Consider the following 21,256-nt stretch of genomic DNA (forward strand, 5'->3'; position numbering starts at 1 on the left):
GTAGGGAGAACTTCTGAGTTAGTTATGTTTTTATTTAGCCAGGTTTCTGTTAAAGCAACTATATCTGGAGAGTAGTGTGCTATTGTGGCCTGGAGTTCAGGTACTTTATTTTTGATACTTCTAATATTAATATTCACCATTAAAAGATGGTTGGTTTTGCTGTTGTTATTGATATGCCCAGGGATGAAGATAGTGGGGGTATTATGTTCTGACAATTGTGATGGAGCAGTTTGTGTTGGAGAGGATAGATTTGGGCCTGGGTTGCGGTGGATGTCCCCTCTTATGGCGAGCCTGGTGTTAAAATGGTGATACAGATGTTGGAGTTTGGTGATGAGTGTGATAAAGTATTGCTTTTTTTTTGGAGTAGGAATGAAAGCATATGTGTTTAGATTTGAACTGGTCTGTTATGTAGTTGTTGAACAATTGTGGGCAGATATTATTATAATGTGCAGTGTCTGTATATGTGAGTGCATAATATAGTGTTGTGCTACTACGTTTACGGATATTGGTAGAGTGTTAACTTGTGGAGTTATAAAGAATTATGAGAAGACAGACTAGACTTAGTTGTGTGATAGTCATGGTTATAAAGTTTAAGTTTGTTCTAGGTGGAGGTGTGGATAGGAATTACACACACACACACACACACACACACACACACACACACACACACACACACACACACATGGTAGACACACAAATGTAATCCAGAACAAGGATAGAGATGAGAATACACACACATGCACACATACATGTGCATACACACACATATTATCTGATATGTGTGCATACACATATATCAGATAATATGTTTGGATATTCTTGCATGCTTAAGTTAACACTAACAAAATTATTTTTATATTTGTCAGCTTTTTCTTTCTTTAAGTCCTACTTGAGTCCACCATGAACAAGTGACAGAAATGTTGCTTTCCTTCTCATGGTTGCAGTGTGATTATAGTGACCCCTCAAGCTTTACTACTAAGGTCTTTAGAACCATAGGGAAAGTGCTGAAATGGCACCAGTCATTATAAACTGCAAAGTAGTCAATTATTGCATCTTTAATGTCCACATAATTGTGTATGTCATAGGTGTGTTCAGATATGACCCAGGAGTCACACATGGTTTACCCAATTTGTTTAAACTGCAGAAAGTGTTGAATCCATAACACAAGTAAAAGATGCATATATAGTAGTCAGATTCACACGTCATTGAGCAATTCAGCATGTATAACTACAATATAGCAATAGTACAAGATATGTGTTTCATCATAGGTAGTACTGAGTGTTTGCATTTTTCATATGCTTTCTTGCAAAATGTACTCTTTATATTTTCCTTTGGGCATCTTTCAGCCATTGATGTCATGTTAGTGTACCCTCTCAGCTTTGGCATTGCTTTACGTAACATTATAAATAAGGCCCGGGCAGCTAGAACAGTGTTCCTTGTTCAGTGGAATACAACACTCTTGCTTACTACATATAAATAAAACTTAAAGATGTTGACTCATGGATGCTAGCTACCCAAATAGAAGGTCAGCAAGTGACAATTTTCTAAGTAATATTACAAAATGTCCATCAGTATTGTTATTCATTATTTTGGAAGTCTGTAAATTAATTGCTGCATTAAATTAGTTTGCAGTTTGTTTAGTGAATCTCGTATTTTTTTTTACTCAGTGAACCTCATTTTAGAAACGTTTGACAGTTACATGTGAACAATGGAAATCAGCTGAAGGAATATTATGGTGATTTTTCAAGATTTATTGAATACTTCTAAGGCTTTCTCACTGTCTAAATGATTATTGTCCTCCAGAGAGTTTCTCTTCGTTTTAATTTTTCTCTCAACCTGGTCTTGTCTTGTATCTCACTGGGTCGGTTAAAAACAATATGGCCACATGTAAAATTAATGTTACCACTGATTCTTGTTAAGTGTGTGTGTGTTTGTCCATCACTCTACATTGACCCTTAACTCTTCACAAAACCTATTCCCAGACATACAGCACATTATATTTTATGGTTCACTTATTCAGCAGACTCCATATGTATACCATAAATAATGAATAAACAAAGAGTTATGATTTATATTAGAGGTCAGCTCCACAAAGAAGAGGAATAAATCCTTGAGTGTAACTCATATGCCCTGAGATAATTTAGCAGCTTGATCATGGCAATGTGAGGCCAATAGTAGTTCACCTAAGTCAAGAAAAAAGGCCATGGTTATGCCCTGAGATAATTTAGCAGCTTGATCATGGCAATGTGAGGCCAATAGTAGTTCACCTAAGTCAAGAAAAAGGCCATGGTTAGGTCCACTGGTAGACGACTACGGTGTTCATGGCTTGTCTAACAATGCATAGTACTACAGTAAGTGACAGCAGGCACAGAAGCATGTACACATCTAATTGACAGTGCAAGCCATTGCTTTGATAGACATGTGACAAGCCATGAAGGCAGTCAGAGGATTAAACAATAAAAATTCCTGAAGCTGTGATGTATGGCAACACTGTATGGTGTTTGGCTTTACCCAATGAGGGGGGCACATGGGTCAATTGTCTCTCCCTCGTATGGAAATGAAAGGATCAATGGGTGACTGGAGAAGGGGTTATACAGGCAAGGCTAGGGGGATCAAACAAGATTTCTGATTTATATTAGGAAATAAAGCAGTAACAGCTTGCATTATGCCACAGTAATATACTATTAACAAACAAGGAAACACCCATAATAGAAAAAATAGGAAACATCAATAATAGAAAAAAAAAACATCAGAACATGGCAAAACTTTAACAGCACTTTAATAAAACACAAATTAATTAGCTAGTACCTGTTAGTGTTCAAAAGTGCAACAACAGTCTGAATTTATACATTCCGAATAGCCTAACTGTCATTATAGTCTACAACAAACAGGATCACATTTTTTTAATATTACATGCCATGCAATATAGTTCATCATGTGTGAAACTGCAGTAAGATTTTGTCACTTTATTACCTGCCTGGTTTTGCACTCTGAGTATTTGTCCTAGGACTGTTGCCTGACTTTAGAAATTGTGCTAGAGATAAGTACTTCTATGCAAGAGATATTACAGAAGACAAAACCATTCACAATGTGCTGTTAGGAAGCAGTTCCACCCAAGAGGGGATACACAGAAGTGAAACTGACTTGAATGCAATCTAGAACAAGGCTGGAGATGAGAATACATATAGTTTTTTTTTTAATAATCAATAGATTTTTTTGAGGAGAAACATAAGTACATAGGCATAATGTGAGCTGAGATATAATGGGATGTTATAATTAAGTTTTTTGTCATAGGTGCAGGGGAATGGTAGTTTATTAAGAACGAATATGTCTGTAACACAACTTGAAATGGCCTCTGCAAGACAAACATATGGATCTTGCTGCAGAAGCTAGTGGACTAACAAAGAAAAGTGAGATAATGTAAATAAAAATGGGGTTAACATGCCATTTGCAAGCAAGTAACAAGTGATCAAGTCACCAATGCCTTTACCAGCACAAAACCCTTGTAATTTCTGAGAAAAATTCTACACTTGCTGTACCTATTAGAACATGACTTTTCTATAATTGTCTGACATCATATTTAGTACATGCAACATCTATGCAGCCTGTGTGTTACCAGAATTTTGCAGTATCTAAAAATGCTGATGAAAAAGGCCTACTGAAATACCAAGGACCACATACTACAGGGAAAGAAAAATGATGCATGCATGTATTGGTGTGGCTTAGGGGACTTGTAAACTATCATTTTTGTTTCATGTTAGCACATCTGAACAGTCTTTCATAACAATGTGATTTGTATTCCTGAAGTCTTTATTATAATACCAGTGTTTTTAAAGCGCCCACAGTAGCAAATCCCTTCTATTATTCCAACAAGGATAAGTCACTATGTAAGACATTGTGGGATCTGTAATTTTGTTCATTTCTAGTGCATTAAGAAATTCATCTCACCCAACACTTACAGCGATTTCTAAACAGGTTCCTCCACAGTTCTGTATACTGCTTGTTACTCAGCCCCACAATTAAAGGCATTATGGCTGCACTTCCACTCCCAACACAAGACAGAATGACATGCGTACTTTCATTTACGTACAAGCGCAGTGTCAGCGGAATGACTTGGATATAGGCAATATAAGGTACCCAGCACAACAAGAATACAACAGTTACAGCAGCTGTGCACTTAGCATGCCTCAAGGTCATCTTTTGCTCTGCTTCTGAGATGCCACCTCTATTCACTGCTCGGTGAAGTTTCTGGATGTCGTGGAGCTGCTTCCTTGCGATAGACAACACTCGATATGTCATCACCGCAGTTGCAAAAATGCCAGGCAAGAGAAACACATAGTTTTCCAGATAGATGTAAGCTGAGGGAAGGAATTTGGTACTGCAGCTGTTATTATCATTAGCCCATCCATTCCAGCCGAAGGCAGGCAAGCATGCATAAATCAGGGGCAGTACCCACACTACCAGTAGTACACCATAGACATAGCGTTGCACCCAGGAACAGGCATAGTGAAGAGGGTGGACAATGTAGAGATATCTTTCATAATGTACCATCACAAGGTTGGCCAGGAAAGAGAGGAAGAAGAAATTTGGACAGATGAAGATGAAAAGACATTTTCCGTACTGGAAACCCTGGGTCATAAGCATCCGGGGAATGAATGGCAAAGCCACACCTGTGAAGAAATCTGCAAAAAGCAGGCTCAGGAAAAAGTAGTTTGTGGTGGTGTGAAGCTTCTTGTTAAAGGCGATGCCAATGATGATGATAGTATTGATAAAAATAATAACAGCAGACAGAGGTAACACAAAGCAAGAAGCTATTAAGTACAAGTTTGTGTCAGACTGATTCTTATGAGAAACATTACTCATTCTGATTTGGTTCACAGAAACTGGGTGAGGAACAACCAAAGATCTGTGCGGTGAGAACAATAGACATGAAAGTTCAGGTCAGAGCTCAGAAACAAACTTCCCGTTGCTGACATAAATAAAGCAAAGATGCATTTTCATATGGTTTGTCACATGAGCATTTAGCAGACAAGATGAATTTGACTTTCTTGCCTCTTCAATAGTATGCAGTAGAACTCAACACAGTCTGACATTCAACAAAAATTAAAGTATTGCATTAGAGATTACATCCCTTGATATTCAATTATTTTCTAATGTAACCACTCCATTAAAAGGTCTCTGCATTCTTAAGCCTGCAGATAATGGATGCTGGTTCTAAAACACTCACACACATGCAACATATGTTGTTACAGTACTTACAGGAAAGGTGGAAAAAAAACATCTGTGCTTCACTGTCAATTAAAGTGCAATCCTCTTTTACAGACTTTTAAATCTGAACCAATATTGGGGGATTAGAATCCATTTGTTATAACACCAGTACAAGCAGGAAGGTTGGGTCTTAGTGCAAACTTCCAAGAACGTTTTCAGTACAGGTTTTGTGGATTCCCTACTTAGCAGGTTCATTCCTCAATCCTGATGATTTGTACCTTGCGGTTTCTTTTCAAGTTTCTGCCTTTGTTAAGAAATGATTTTCAGAGAATCTTTTTCTCACATTCAGATTTCTCATTTAGTTTTTCACTGAAGGTTTTCAGTATAAGAGCAACTGACTGAATAGGACCTCAGTAGCAGTTTCATTCCAATCCCAGTTGATTAGGCTGACCAAAATTCATATTACAGACATAATTGTCTGCATTTCACGTTAACGATTTCACTTTCTTTTGCATTCACGACTCTGAAGTTTTTAAGTTATTTTTTTCTCTGATATCACGTAACATATCTGCAGAATAGCTTACACCTGTAGATGCCTGGCTTACATCAGCGGAACCAGGTTGCTTTTGAGACTCAGCTCTTCATCTGTAACATTTCCAAGGCAGTAGGAAACAGTGATGCTGACAGGAAATTTTGCAGTTATAGCTTCTTTTCCCTACAAATTCATGCTGAAGTTGGAGACTTCATTTTATAGCCTGCTGCTATCAAAGATTACACTAAAATGACATATATACTGCTCTCTGTCTCCCTCTACAGAAATCACAGCTAGAAATGCAAGCTTAAACAGAAATCTTTCAACTATTAAGACATTAGTGACTAGTAATGAGATGTTAACTAGTTTTTAAGCACCAGTGTATTAACCAAGGCACAGAGGATATCCTTACATTCACTGCTGCAGTATTCTTAACAGATGGGATTCTGCTGTGGAAGCCCAAACATCCGGCCAGTCTACCAAAAACTATTTGTTGCTTTTAAGAGGTACCCCGAATGTCACCCAAATGCTCCTTGCATAGCATAGGGCATTAAAGGTGATGTTCAGGCCTACCATAATCAGAACTTCTTTGCCACCAGTATGAACGTATCTTTTTCCATTGGTCTGTTTACTTGCATCTGTTTTCTGCCAGCTGAATCATTTTTGTTCTCCAGTGACTACCTATGCCTGTTTGCTGACTTCTACTGCAGTTGAAGATAAGTGCCCCGTTGGGGATTTTGTTTTACTTTTTTGTACTCCTTGGGAGTAATGTCATCCAGGACTGGTAAACGCAGGTGTGGTAGACAGATTCCCCATAAAGATCGCCACAATAAGTGTCTTGTTTGCCTAGCAGCTTCTCATGACCATACCTCTTGTTCTATTTGTCAGGCATTCATTCTGAAAACCCTTCGCAGTGGACTTTCTTCCCTTTCCTTGTATCTTGAGAACCAGTGTCTTAAGCTTCTCGCTAACGATACAACGGAAGGAATCTCCTCCCCAAGGGTCAGCCATTAGGGAAGAAGAAGGTGAAAAAGGCACAGCCAGAATCTTCCACTGTCCAGCCTCTGCCAGGTGTTTCTCCTGAGCTTGGTACAAACTCGGAGGCTCAACTGGCTGTGTTGTTGGATTTCTCTGCCACTACTGTGTCGGAGGCTAGTGAGAGTCTGGCTGGCAGCATGTCCGAAGAGGCATCCATCTTGAAGCGTTGTGGGGAGAACCACGGATGATTTTTCCCGAGGGGCCTAGGGGAGTTCCTCAGTTTTTGGTTGTGGAAGACGTTCCTACTACAGGTCTTGACTGCTGTCCTAAGTCTGAGACTTCTTAGCTTTCTGGGGAGAGATGTTCCCTTAAAGAAGAAACAAACAAATAAAACATGTTTCTTCTGCTCCTATGGGATCCACAAAGTGAGTGCCAGGCCATCACTCAGAGGCTATTTGCTGCTTTAATGTCCTTAAATCCTCCTCAAGGGGTTTCAGTTTCTGTTCCTTCTTTGTCCTCTACTCCCCTTAAAAGGCCTAGAGAACAGGATTCTTCTGAGGATGAGTCAGATTTGGATAATGGATCCCTGACTTATTCTACACAAAGTCCTTCTCCTTCAAATTATGGGACAGAGGAGGAATAATCTATTAGTCCAGATGTCCCTTTTGAGGAAATTTCCTCTGGGGACACACTGTCTAAGATGATGGATTTTTTAAGTGGGATTGTGTTCAGGTCTCTGATATCCATAAGAGGTACTATGAGTTGCTGCAGTTGGACTCCCCTAAACCTGTAGCTATTGCTCCTGTTTTGGCTGCTTTGCTGGATGCTTTTTCCAATGCTGCTGATCCCGCTGTTGTGTCTGTAGCCTCTGAATAGCCATCTCAATTGCTTCCTTCGCCCAAGTTATTGCCTTCTGACAAGGATAGCAGAACTATGGAAAGGCTGGGTAAGAAGGTTTACACTTCTGCTACCCTAGCTTGTAGGGCTATTAATTTTCAGACCCATATGTCTAAGTATGCGTTGGCTTTTCTTTCTCAGTCCTATCAACTTATTTCTGATTTTCCAGACTCCAAGGGCAAAACTTCTGTTCTTTCTTTACTAGGGACTTCCTTTCAAGTCATTCATCATTCTATTAAACGTAATTATGATGCAGCAGATGCCTCTTCTAGGGCTGCTGTTTTTGGTTCAGTGATGAGGAGGTATTCTTGGCTTAGGCTTCAACCTCTACCTGATGATATCAAGGTTAAATTGATGGATGCTCATCTGGATTCTAAACTTTTGTTTGGGGAAGCTGCTGCTCCTTTTTTAAGTCCCTTCATGAGCTTAAACATGTGTTTGTTTCTCCTGTACCTAAATTTCATAGAAATTACCTCGCTAAGCCTGCCTTTGTTTGTAGGCAATCCAGCCCTTCTGCTAAAGGTACGAAGAGTGGCAAAGGGGCTCCTCCTGCTAAGACTTCTCAGTTTTCAGGGACTCAGAAGCTTTCCTTTCTGGACAAACCAGGTGTTGTATGATTCTCTGTCTTTTCCCAGTCACATTCCTGTTTCTCTTTGCCTTTCACTTTCACTTCCTGTTTCGCTTCAGATCACTCAGGATTCGTAGGTTCTGTCAATTATTTATCAAGGGTACTTCATGTTGTGGAAATTCCATCCTTCTTTTATGGACATTTCTCAGCCTCCTTGGGAGCAGCTTCCCTTTTTTCCCAGAGGCTCTTCAAAATCTCTTGACTCAGGGTAATATTCAAGAGGTGCCTGTGTCCCAAAGGGGGAAGGGTTCTACTCTAGACTGTTTCTAGTGCCCAGAAAACAGGGCACTTGGAGACCTATTCTGAACCTGTCTCATCTAAACACTTTTCTAAAGGTGCCCTCCTTTTGGATGTTGTCCCTTCAGATTCTGTATCCTCTCTTGCTCCCTCAGGCCTATATGGTATCTTTGGATTTCAAGGATACTTATCTCCATACTCTGATGCCTCCTCTTTTCAGGAAGTTTTTGTGTTTCTCTGTTGCTTCCTGCCATTTTCTGTTCTCTGCTTTGCCCTTTAGCCTTTCTAGTGCCCCATGGGTGTTCATCAAAAGCCTTACTCCTGTGATTGCTTTTTGCGTGCTTTGAGGGATCCAAATTGTTCCTTACTTAGATGAACAGTTGATTCAGGCATCTTCTCCAGAGACTCTTTTCCAAAATCTTCATTTTACCATTTCCCTTCTTCAGAGCCTGGGGTTCACTGTAAATTTCATACAGTCTTCTCTGACTACTTCTCAGGATCATGTTTTAATGGGTTGCAGGATTCAGACAGTGCAAATGCTTGCATCCCTGCCCCTTCCAAAGGACTTTCTTTCAAACTCTTCCTCCTCTGGCTTCCATTATCACCAGGGAGCTTCTGAGAGCTCTGGATTTCATGGCATCCACCATCCCTATACTCCCTCTGGCCAAACTTCACATGAGAAAGTTTCAGTGGTTTCTGAAGTCAGTGTGCCTCCAACATGCACATCCTCTAGTCCAGGGGTGTCCAACCTTTTGGCTTGCCGGGGCCGCATTGAGTGAACAGAAACTGTCTTGGGGCTGCAAATAAAATATATCATATAGTTAACTCTTTTACTGCCGTGGGTGACTAAAGTTAACCTCATGGCTGTACTGTAGGTGCATTCGAACAATGAATAAATGTAATAAATGCCTAATACTTGTCTTAAAATTCTAATTCTTAATCTAACAGTTAACGCTAACATCTTAGTTAATATACATATATATATATTATATATATATATATATATATATATATATAATTTTTTTTTTTTACAAATAAACAGGTATGGAACCTTTCCATTTTTATGAGATCATACCTCTTGATTTTGCTGGTTTCTTAAAGCTGTTTTATGGCACACAGGAAGAAGCTCTGACTGAAACACAGACAGCCTAGGTAGATTATCAGCCCAGGTGCTGGAGGAGCCAATGATGTGGGAAGAGGAATGATGAGGTAAAAGGCTGCTCACTTTTTGGAGGGAGGAGGGAGCAGAATGTGAGAACATGTTCAAGGGCACACCCAGGACACAAGACCTGGTGGTGACGCTATAGCTATGATAACAGTCATCAATCAAGTTGCTAGATGGCTGGGCATAATACAGGGCATATCATTATATGAGGAGATGGCTCCCCATATCATCCCATTGCAACCACCATGTGATGTATGGCATATAAGTATACTGGGGATGAGTAGGGACACAAAGAAAAACTCAGCTGGACAATTACTGCACCTGTGCATGACCTGTTCACTGCTTGAACTTGGATGTTACTAGGCCCTTGGGCTGAGAAACCTTCTCATTTGGAGTGACACACTCATTGCGGAGGAAACAAATCCAAGGTAAGCTTCCAACATTACGGGCATCACTAAGTATGTCAGAGGTATGGGAAATGCTGCGGATCTAAAGTCAGCAGTAGATGCCCAAAAAGTATCTATATAACAAAGATTTTTCATATTGCCATTCTTTGCAATCATGATGTCTGCTCTAAAATGCAGATTTGTTAAATAGTATGAAGACCAGAGTGATCAGTAAAACTCAAGAGATCCACATTGGTATTTATTTGTCTGAGCATAGTAAAGGGTATCAGTGCCATTATCACAAGAATATGACGTGGAATCAATTATCTTTAAACCTCCAAATACTAACTGCTTTCTATTTGGCCATTTCTACTTCCTGTACATAAATGGCTACATTTCCAAAAAGTTGACTATAGTCCTAGAACATTTTCAAGGCATGGTACTGGAATCATTACCTATAATACAACTCATAGTCTCTGCTCTCATTTCCAAAGGCAAAGGAAAAGTGCATCTTGAATTTTAATTATAAACAAAATTAAATGACAATTTTTATACTATAGTGTTCACTTCTGTACAGAAATGCATCTTCCTTTTAAGCCCAATGTTACAGCACCACAAGGTATTTATGTCATTGGTAAGATTTTTTTAAACTGAATGATTTACGGAGGTAGTCTATCAATAACTTATCACCATATCCTGCATCACTCTTCCTGGTATCATTATAAAATTATCAGGACAAACAAGAGAATATTCAACTTTATACAGTCCACTGCATGAGCTAACAGACTCTAGAAAAACAGGCTGCATGTTCTCCAATATAAATAAATGTCTTCCTAAACAAGTAAATAACCGTATGCTATACTTTTAAAATGACAGTAAAAATCATATAGTCTGAGGAACAGCTATTATTTTAGATATGATTTCAGAGGACACCCTAATTATAGGATTCTGAGATATACTTAGTTGTCTGCCTGATTAACAAATTTCACAGGAAAATATGCCAGAACTCTCACTCCAGAATGTACTTTCTATTGGTGACTTCAAATACAAAGACACATGCACAATTGTATCTTCATGTAGTGTGGGTCACTGCTTAAGTCTAAATTTGGTAGGAAGAGCAAACATAAATCCACCAATATAAAACTTCCTTAAGAAAAATAAGCTTGTTTTTTATTTCTGAAGCAATATCATCATAAAATGAATATATTCTGATGTACTGCATTCCTCTGAGCAAAAGTCATACCACCAACCATAATGGAAACTGTTTATAATGCAGCAACTGGACTTTAGCTAAGCATGCCAAATATTCCACATCAATCCCTTTGATTTATTAACAAAATTTTCAGGGGATTGTAACATATTGCTCAGACAAAAAATACATTCTTGTACACTTAAAGACTTAGTTAGCTGATTGCCACCCATTTGTTCCCCACTCTTTGTGAGCTCGGACAAGATACCAGACATTCTTCTACAGCTGACAGGTACGTTAATTCAGTATAAGACTCTCTGTCTCTCTCTCTCTCTCACACACACACACACACACACACACACACTCTTCTTCTACTTTCATGCACACATTTTGCTTTCATGCATGCACTCACTCCGCATTTACCTATTAATACAGTTAGGTACTGTCCCTTTCAAATGCAATGACGGCAAATACGAATACCACTTCAGCGCGAACACACACATACACACTGATTCTTCAGCGTGGAATAACACAGCGGTGCGAACACACAGATCCTACTTCAGCCCCCCCCCCAAAAAAAAAAAACGGGAAGGGTGCTTTGGCACATGCACACATTAACGTTGCGGTTACAGGTCACTGTTGCGAAAAACAAATGAAAAAGTGCTCTGGCACATGTGTACACTGAAGTTGCAGTTAAAGGTTGTGGGCTGCATGGAAGAGCTCTGAGCGCTGTATGTGGCCCATGGGCTGCAGGTTGGACACGTCTGCTCTAGTCTTTGTAGTTCCTCTTTTTCCTTGTCTCAGACAGGAACTTAACCCTTCTAAAACAAAACTAATGCTATTCTCCAATAGCAAAAAATCTATAGATTTTACTTCCTTTACCATTTATTTATCCAATAATACTCTCACTGAACCAGTCAATCACACAAAGTTACTCAGAGTCACCATTGACAATGACCTCAAATATTATGAACATCTAGCCCTACTCATCAAGAAAGTACACTTCAAACATGGCTGCCTGTATAGAATAAAGCCCTTCCTAAATAATTCCACCAGACTCACTATCAGTAGAACCCAATTTCTGTCTACCCTCTTATATGCTTCACCCATTTTCACTAACTTAGGAAAATGCGACTTAACTAAAACAGAATCCTGTTACTATAAAATAGCCAGATTTGCATCCAACCCACCTGCAAGAACATATCACTGTAATATTCTACACCACCTCAACTGGTTGGAACTTCCCAACCTATTAACCTTTAACCAACCTATATTTACTCATCCCACTGTGTTTCACCCTGATAACTGCCCTTCTATCAGCAATCTAGTTCAGCCCTACTCTTGTAGTAGAACCCTAAGGTCTTCTAATGAATTGCTTTTGAAAGTCAGCAAGTCTAATAATAGCTATGGAGATTCCCTATATTCATACAAAGTTGCCAAAACTTGGAATGAAATACCCCAAAATATACTCAACACTAACAATACTTCTAAATTCAGACAACTACTAAGGATATGAACACCTGGCTTTGCTCCTGCACCAAACCTGATTAATAAATCTTAGCACATCCATCACTAGCTCTCTCTCTCTCCTCTTTTCACTAGCTCTCTTCTCTCATTCCTTATTTAGCTTCTCCTTCCCAGTTCTCCTACTTCTCTCCCTGAATTGCTTTCTTCTATCATATCTCTTTCTCTGCCTGTCAATTCCACTCCTTTCCTTGGACTTTTCTTTCTTTTAGCTGGCCCTAAAAGTCTATTAAAGCTCTATTTACCTAAACTATTTTTTAACATTGCTAATTCTTGTATTTTAAAATTACCTTAATTCTCTACGTATGCCTCCAGTGTGTATGTATCTTGTATTGTAGACTTTATGAAGCTCATATATTTCATATTGTATACTGTATGTATTTCTCAAAATGTCTTTTCTATTTGTTCAATTGTGTATTTGTGGAGTTTTTCTCCCCAGGCCTCCACTGATAATGGACCATCTCAGGCCCAGTTCGACACTCCCAGTAAACAAATGGAAATAAATAAATAAATAATCTTCACTGGTGGATTCAGCAGGTGTCTCTAAATCCAGGGATCCCTTTTCATCCCCCTCTTCCGTCTCAGGACTTGTTCACAGATGCTTCAGACATGGGATGGGGGGGGGGTAACATTTGGCTCCCTAAAAGTACAGGGGTATGGTCACCTTGTCAGCAGAAGGAGCACATCAGTGTCAATGAGATGAGAGCTCTTCTGCTGGCTCTTTGAGCCTTTCATCCTCTTTTCTGTCCAGAGCCTCTCGAGGTGTTCGCAGACAATACCACAGTGATTTGGTATATCAACAAATAGGGAAGAACAAGATTTTATATTCTTTGCTGGTTGGGACTTCTGGTATGGGATCTTGTTATCAAGTATCAAGCTACTCTAAAGGCACTTTATATCCCTTTCATTCAGAACACTGTGGCAGACACTCTGAGCAGGCCCTTATCTCAGTCCCATGAATGGATCCTATACAGGGATGTGTTTCTGGACATTATCCACCAGTGGGGTACTCCTAAAATGGATCTTTTTGCCTCCCCTTTGAACAAATAACTTCCTCTGTTTTGTGCCAGAGTCCCAGGTCCTCTGGTGTGGAAAGTGGATGCCCTCTCATTTTCTTGGAAGGGGGATGTGTCTTTATGCGTTCCCTCCCCTTCCTCTCATTCCGAAAGTCCTGTCCAAGATTCAACAGGATGCTCCCAAAATCTTGATGGTGACTCCCTTTCAGCTGCAACAGCACTGGTTCCCTCTACTTCTGCATCTAGCCAGGGGCAAACATCACAAGTTACCTCACAGGGTGGATCTAACCACCCAAGACAAGGGATCTGTCATTCATCCCCACCTGTCCACACTTCAACTTTCACTGTGGGTGATAGGATTTTGATTCCTCACAGACACTTTTTTTTTTGAGGACATGCTGCAAGTCCTGCAGGAGGCCAGGAAAAGTACAGTTTTGTACCTACCATAAATGTAGATGTTCGAGGATCTCCATTGCTGCAGTCCTTACATATGGGTACTCCGCTGTCCACAATCGGCCCGAATACCAAAGGGCTAGAACCGGCGTCGGTCATCGGCGCCCGAGACTGACATCAGTACGTGCCAGTACAAATGCGCATGACCGACGCCATAACCTCAGTCTTTCTTGCCTCAGACGTCAGAATGCAAAAAACACCACCCAAACCCCAACCTAAAAAGAAAAGGGGGGAAGGAGGGAGGGAAAATTGGACTGCAGCAATGGAGATCCTCGAACATCTACATTTATGGTAGGTACAAAACTGTACTATGTTCTTCGTCTCCCATTGCTGCAGTCCTTACATATGGGTAGAATCCCAGAGCAACGGAAAAAAGGGAGGCTGGCTAACTAAATAGCAGTAGGAGCTGCTAACATGCCCTGTAAGATTGCAGTGGCAAACCCAGCCCTAGACCTAGAATAAAGAGGTAAATGATAATGCTTTGTAAAGGTATGTACAGAACTCCAAGTAGCTGCCTCTAGAATGTCTTTAGTAGCTACCCTCTCAAAAAAGCAGTAGAGGTGGCCGTAGCCCTAGTAGAATGAGGCCTGATCCCAACTGGAACCTCCTTTCCATGATGAGAGTAACAAAAAGCAATACAATGGCCAATCCACTTGGAAATAGTTTGTTTGAGACAGCTTTCCCTCGTGAAGTCAAAGCAAACGAAACAAATAATTGTTGAGATCTTCTGAACTCTTTGGTTCTGAACAAATAATACCTTAACTGCCTATGTACATCCAAAGAATGCAAAACTTTTTCCCCTTCATTTTGGGGTCAGCATAAAAAGTAGGCAAATGTATAGATTGGTTCAATGCCACATTAGAAATCACTTTAGGCAGAAAAGTAGGATTAGTACGTAAGGAAACTCTGTCCTTGTGAAAAATCAGAAAAGGTTCCACTGCCATGGGGGCCTGTAATTCAGATACCCTTCTAGCAGAAGTAACAGCCAATAAAAAAGCAGTCTTCCAAGACAACAACTTCAATTCAGCTGTAGCTGCAGGTTCAAAAGGAGGCAGAGTCAGCTTTTCCAAAACAAAATTAAGATCCCAGGTAGGAGTAGGAGCCCTCCGTGGGGGTCTTATATTCTTTGCCCCTCTAAGAAACTGTTTAACCAATGGATGTGAAAATAATGGAGGGTCACAATCATAGTGAGCAGAAATAGCTGCAGCATGCACTTTTATAGAAGAGAAGGACAAACCCTTGTCCAATAAAACAGTCAAATATTGCAATGTACAACTTAAATTAGGCAATTTGACATCAAAGCCTTTATCTGAACTCCAAAGAAAAAATCTCTTCCATTTATCAGCATAAACTTTTCGAGTACTAGGACGCCTGGCTTCTAAAATAACATCCAAAACTTGTTGAGGGAGCTGAAGGCCCTCCTTAACTAAAACAGAATGCGCCAGGCTGTCAGGTGTAGGGATTGCACCCTGACATTGAGAAATTGATTGTTTTCCTGAGACAATAAGTGAGGAATATGTGGTAATGGCCAAGGTGTTCCATGAATTAAGCTCCTCAACAGAGGGTACCAATGCTGACGAGGCCAATCCAGTGCTATAAGGATCATGCAAGGTTTGTCCCTCCTGACTTTCAACAGCACCTTTGGAAGAAGAGGCAAAGGAGGAAAAGCATACACGTGAAGGTTGCTCCAACTGAAGGATAGTGCATCTATTTTCCAGGCTTTTGGATGAAACAGCCTTGTGCAAAACAGTGGCAGTTGGAAATTCAGCGAACAGATCTATGTCTGGAGTTCCCCAAGCCCTGGTCAACTGAAGAAATACCTGAGGGTCCAATTTCCATTCGTGAGGATCCACAATCTGTCTGCTCAGAACATCTGCTAACGAATTTTGTGCTCCTGGCAGAAACTGTGCTCGAAGAGTGATGTGCAGATTCAAAGCAGTTTCCCATAACAGCATTGCTTGTCTGCAAAGAGGGTAAGAATGAGTTCCCCCCTGCTTGTTGATGTACCACATGACAGTTGTGTTGTCTGTTCAAATCAACACCAGTCCTGGTTGAAGTAGGCTCTTGAATCCTTCCAAAGCAAATTGAACTGCCAGCATCTCTTTCATGTTGATATGCAAGTGAAGTAGCTCTGGGGGCCAAAGGTCTTGAATCCATTTTCCTCTGAAATGAGCTCCCCAGGCTGACTCCGAGGCGTCTGTCATTAATATCTGACTTGCCTCTGGTTGGGTCACAGAGAGCCCCTTGTTTAGGTGACATTCCTGAGCCCACCACAGAAATTCTTTCTGAATGCAAGGTAGAATCCGAATGACAGTGTCCAAATCGTGGCTGTGTTGAGTCCAAACACTTTTGAGATACCATTGTAGCTTCCTCATATGCAGTTTGGCATTGGGAAGTACTAGAATGCAAGATGCCATGAACCCCAAGGCTTGAAGGACTGTCCTTGCAGTCAGCCTGGACATTACTGATAGCTGTTGGAAGTATAGGTGAAGATTTCTTTGTTTGTCCGGGATAAGAAATGCCATCTGAGCAGCTGTATTCAGTCTTACACCCAGAAAACACATCTCTTGTGAGGGTACTAGACTGGACTTTATTTCGTTCACAGAATACCCTAGGCAACTTAAAACTGTCATTACATACTGCAGATGTTGAAGAAGTTCGTGCTTGCCTTGAGCCAGAATCAAACAGTCGTCCAGATAAGGATAAATTTGAATTCCTGTTAGTCTGAGAAAAGCTATTACTGGAGCCAGGACTTTTGTGAATACCCTGGGCGCAGTAGACAAGCCAAAGGGCAATGCAGAGAACTGATAATGCAAATTCCCATTCCGAAATCTCAGGAATTTTCTGCAACTGGGCCTGATAGGAATGTGAAGATAGGCCTCTTTGAGATCCAGAGTCACCATCCAGTGATCTTTGCCCAGCATAGGTAACAGCTGTTGCAGTGTTAACATCTTGAATTTTGGAATTTCCAGAAAGGTGTTTAGAATGGACAAATCCAGAATTAGCCTCCAAGTATTTCCTTTCTTTGGCACTAAGAAAAGACGGGAATAAAACTCTGTGCCTCTTTCTGCAGAAGGTACTTCCTGTATTGCTCCCAACTGAAGCAGAGAAGAAATTTGTGCCTGTGCTTCCAGTCTTTGCTGATGAGGCACATCCGGCATACCTTTGAAAGGAGGGAATGTGTGAAAATAAAATTTGTAGCCTCGATTTATTATGCCCAATACCCATTTGTCTTGGGTAACCAAATGCCAATTCCTTTTGAAAAGTCCCAGTTTTCCTCCTAGAGGAGCTGCCAGCAAGGCAGAGTCCGGCAGCTGAAGACAAAGGTCATTGGGTCTGTTTCCGAAGGACTGACCCTGCCCACCCCAGCAGAAGGGGTAGAAGAACTCAAAGACCTAGAAGTAACAGGGCCCTGAGAGGAAGCCCTACCTCTACCTCACCTCGACCTGCCCCTAGGTTGATAATCCGAAGAGGGGAAAGACCATCCCTTAGCAGGCCAATTCCTACTGAACTTAGGGGGCTGAACCTGTAAAAAGTCCTTAACTATCTGCATAGACTTAGCTTTTTCCTCCATTTTTTTTAAAACTGATTCTACTGGAGGGCCAAAAGAACATCAGATTGCAGAGGAGCATCCATAATTCGAGCCTTAACATGCTCCGACAAGGTCTGATCTTTAAGCCAGGCATGCCTGCGAACAACTGAAATAGTAGCAGCCACCCTGGAAGAAGCCTGTAAAGCATCAAAACCACACTGCAAAGAATGCTTACCAACTTGGTCTGAAGCATGCACTAAATCCTGAAGCTCCTTACATTCAATACCTTCAGTTAAAGCATCTACTTTACATTTCAATTGGCCCAGCAAATAATTTTGATACCTGAGCATATGAAACTGACAATTTAAAGCTCTCATAGCCAAAGTAGAAGAGGTATACAGTTTTTTACCCCACCTATCCAGGGCCGTAGCATCCTTGTCCAGAGGAACTGGATTCCTAACCACAGAAGCCCTAACACCTTTGGGGCCTTGAGTAATAGTTTCTGGATCAGCCCTAGGACTCTTATATAAGTACTTGTGAGCTTCCGGAACCCTGTAGTATCTATCTGGTTTAACCGGGCCAGGAGGCAGAGAATCTGGGTTAAGGGCAGCCTCAGAAAATACATCCTGAACAACATCCAGTACAGGGGGAATAGCCAAGGGCCTATGCTGAGGCAAAAACAAGAATTCTCTTAGCCTTTTTCGAGAATCAGAATAATCCTGGCCCTCCCATTTGAAATGTTCCCTCATGGAATGCAAAGTCTCAGAGAAAGAAAAATCTTCTGGAAGGGACGCAGAGGGAGTAGTGTCCTCAGCCTCCGAATCAGAATAGGGAGGGAAATCCTGAAGTTCTTCTACAGAGGAATCTGACTCATTGGAAGACTGAATATACAAAACAGGAACACATCCACTGTGAGTTTGAAAATTCTTTTAATTCTGGTACCTCGGCCTTCGCCTTCTCCTGGAATACATTTTACTAAATCAAACACCATCCTTTTATATCATACTTAATTGAATTATTAGTGCACATTAACCCATCAACCTTATTTTAATTGCCTTCAGTATTACTGCAACAATATAACCTGCATCTTGGAACAATGTCTTTTAAAATAAAACCAAATGGTTTCAAACTTCATATAAATGCATTTATAAAATATCTTAACATACATTATTTTTAATAAACATGTATACAAAAAACACTTCTATATATCATCTGATTTATAAATATTTGAACTATATGAATTATATAAATTAATTTTCAACATCTATGCTCTCTGAGAGATATGTGAAAAATATGTGAAAAAAATAAGTTTGGATTCAAATTTCCATATTTAACCCATTTGGAAACAAAGTTTTATAGTTGAGAATAAACCTGGTTTCCATTTGCAACAATCTTTCACGAAACACATCCTCGTTACCTAATGTATTAGGTCTACCTAGCACACAGAATATGAATCCCTCTGGAACCCCCCCGTGTGTCTCACAAAAATGTTTCCCTACAGGACTTTCCAACCTTTTATGTTTTATGTCACCTAAATGCTCGAGGATCCTGAGCTTCACCTTCCTAGTTGTTTGTCCTATGTACCATTTCTGTTGCAAACATCCACATCCTATAATATACACCACCCCTGTGGAATTGCAATCGTAGTATTCAAAAGCCCTATATGTGACATCATTGATTTTAATATCATCCAAATTTTTTACCCGACTGCAAATCTTACATTTTCCACATCTGAATGTTCCCTTTCTACTATTTTTTCTCAATGTACTTTTCTTTCTGAAACTCAGGATTTCCTTCAGATTTGAGTATCTACTGTAAGAGAAGGTGACTGTTGATGGAAAAAGATTACCTAATCTATCATCCTGACTGATAATGGGCCAAAATCTCAACACAACATCCCTTAGTATCTCTGAAAATTGTGAATATCTAGTTACAAAAAACATATTACCACCAGAACTGATATCCCTGGAATCACCAACATAAGACCCCACATCTTCATTTCTACCTTGCCAAAACCAACTCCTTTTTTCCTGTTGACCCAATCCTAACTCACTTTCTACCTTTTTTCTGGCTGTTTTAATACTTCCTTGGGGGTATCCTCTCCCTCTCAATTTTTCTTCGACCTTATCAAATTCACTGGAAATCATGGACCTCTCTGACGTGTGCATACCTATACGTTTAAATTCACCAAATGGTAGAGACTTAAGCAGATAATCACTGTGCATGCTGGATGCATGCAAAAAATTCTCTGCTGCTGTCTTTTTATGAAATGGTTTATGTTGTATCTTGTTATCCATGCTCAGATAAAATTCTACATCTAGATATTGGATGCTTTTTCCTCCAATAAAATATGTGAAATCAAGACCCCAAGAGTTTTCCTTGATCTCTGAAATGAACTTCCCAAAATCCTCGGAATTACCCTTGCACAGAAATAACAGGTCATCAATAAATCTAACATATTTGACTACCTTGCTTTTATAAAATGCTGAGGGATAAATAAAGCAATTTTCAAAATGGGCCATGAACAAAATAGCATATGAGGGCGCAAAAGCTGCCCCCATTGCTGTGCCCTCTCTTTGCAAAAAATATCTCCCTTCAAACTCAAAAAAATTGTGTGTCAAACAAAATTCCAGTAGGTTCAAAATGAAATAGGTTTTCGGTCCATCTCCCAACATTTTTTCCACTGCCTTTAGACCATGCTGCCTATTAATGCTAGTGTATAAAGATTTGGCATCCGCACTGGCCCAATAATAATCATCTTCCCATTTCATGTCCCTAACCATTGTGCACACTTCATTTGTATTTTTTACATGAGATTGTACCCTTTCCAAATAATCTTTCAATAAGGAATCCAAAAATATTCCTACATTCTGTAAATAACCTCCTTTTCCTGAAACTATGGGACGTCCTGGTGGGTTCCTAATATCCTTGTGTATTTTGGGAATAATGAAAAATCTGGCCCCCTTAGGATTTTTCACATACAATTTCCTAACATCAGCAGTGGTCAGGAAACCTAGTCTCTCACCCCTTTCAAGAAGATCCAGTAGTTGGAAATTGTATTCTTTTAGAGAATTACAAGACAATTCCAAATATGTGTCTGTATCCATCAATAGATTTAAAGCTATAGAATTATATTTGTCTCTTGATAAAATCACCCAGTTCCCTCCATTGTCTGCCTGGGTGAATACATACTGTTTATTCACCTCCTTTAAATCAGACAAAGCCTTCCATTCATTCTTACTTAAATTGTATGTTTTCTTTCTTCCCTGAAACTTTTTATGTTCATCTTCAATGGTTTTTAATAAGGTTTTTTCAAACACATTTATTGCAACGTTTTTTCTAGGTGGCATGAATTCACTTTTATATGGTACTTTAGGCACTGTCAACCTTCCATAACCAGTATTGAATTCAAAACCCACTTCACTTTCACATAACTCATCCTGTGCATGAATATCGACAAACTCATTTTCATGCAAGGTCATGTTTAACAAAGAATTGTCTAAATCATTAG

General features: G+C 40.0%; 1 protein-coding gene across 1 annotated transcript; it reads right to left on the bottom strand.

Annotated features, from left to right (window-relative positions):
- Positions 1–2,762: 2,762 nt before the first annotated feature.
- Positions 2,763–5,970, bottom strand: GPBAR1 (G protein-coupled bile acid receptor 1). Its single transcript, XM_044075607.1, has one exon. The coding sequence runs from the start codon at positions 4,861–4,863 to the stop codon at positions 3,940–3,942; it is 924 nt and encodes a 307-aa protein (XP_043931542.1). The 5' UTR covers positions 4,864–5,970; the 3' UTR covers positions 2,763–3,939.
- Between the last annotated feature and the right edge of the window lie 15,286 nt (positions 5,971–21,256).

The sequence above is a fragment of the Protopterus annectens genome, chromosome 6.part1, assembly GCF_019279795.1.
Source record: "Protopterus annectens isolate FY-2018-M chromosome 6.part1, PAN1.0, whole genome shotgun sequence".
NCBI classification, from domain to species: Eukaryota; Metazoa; Chordata; order Ceratodontiformes; family Protopteridae; genus Protopterus; species Protopterus annectens.

Coding starts and splice junctions, on each gene's coding strand:
- GPBAR1 (XM_044075607.1), bottom strand. CDS start 4,863: ATGAGTAATGTTTCTCATAAGAATCAGTCTGACACAAACTTGTACTTA.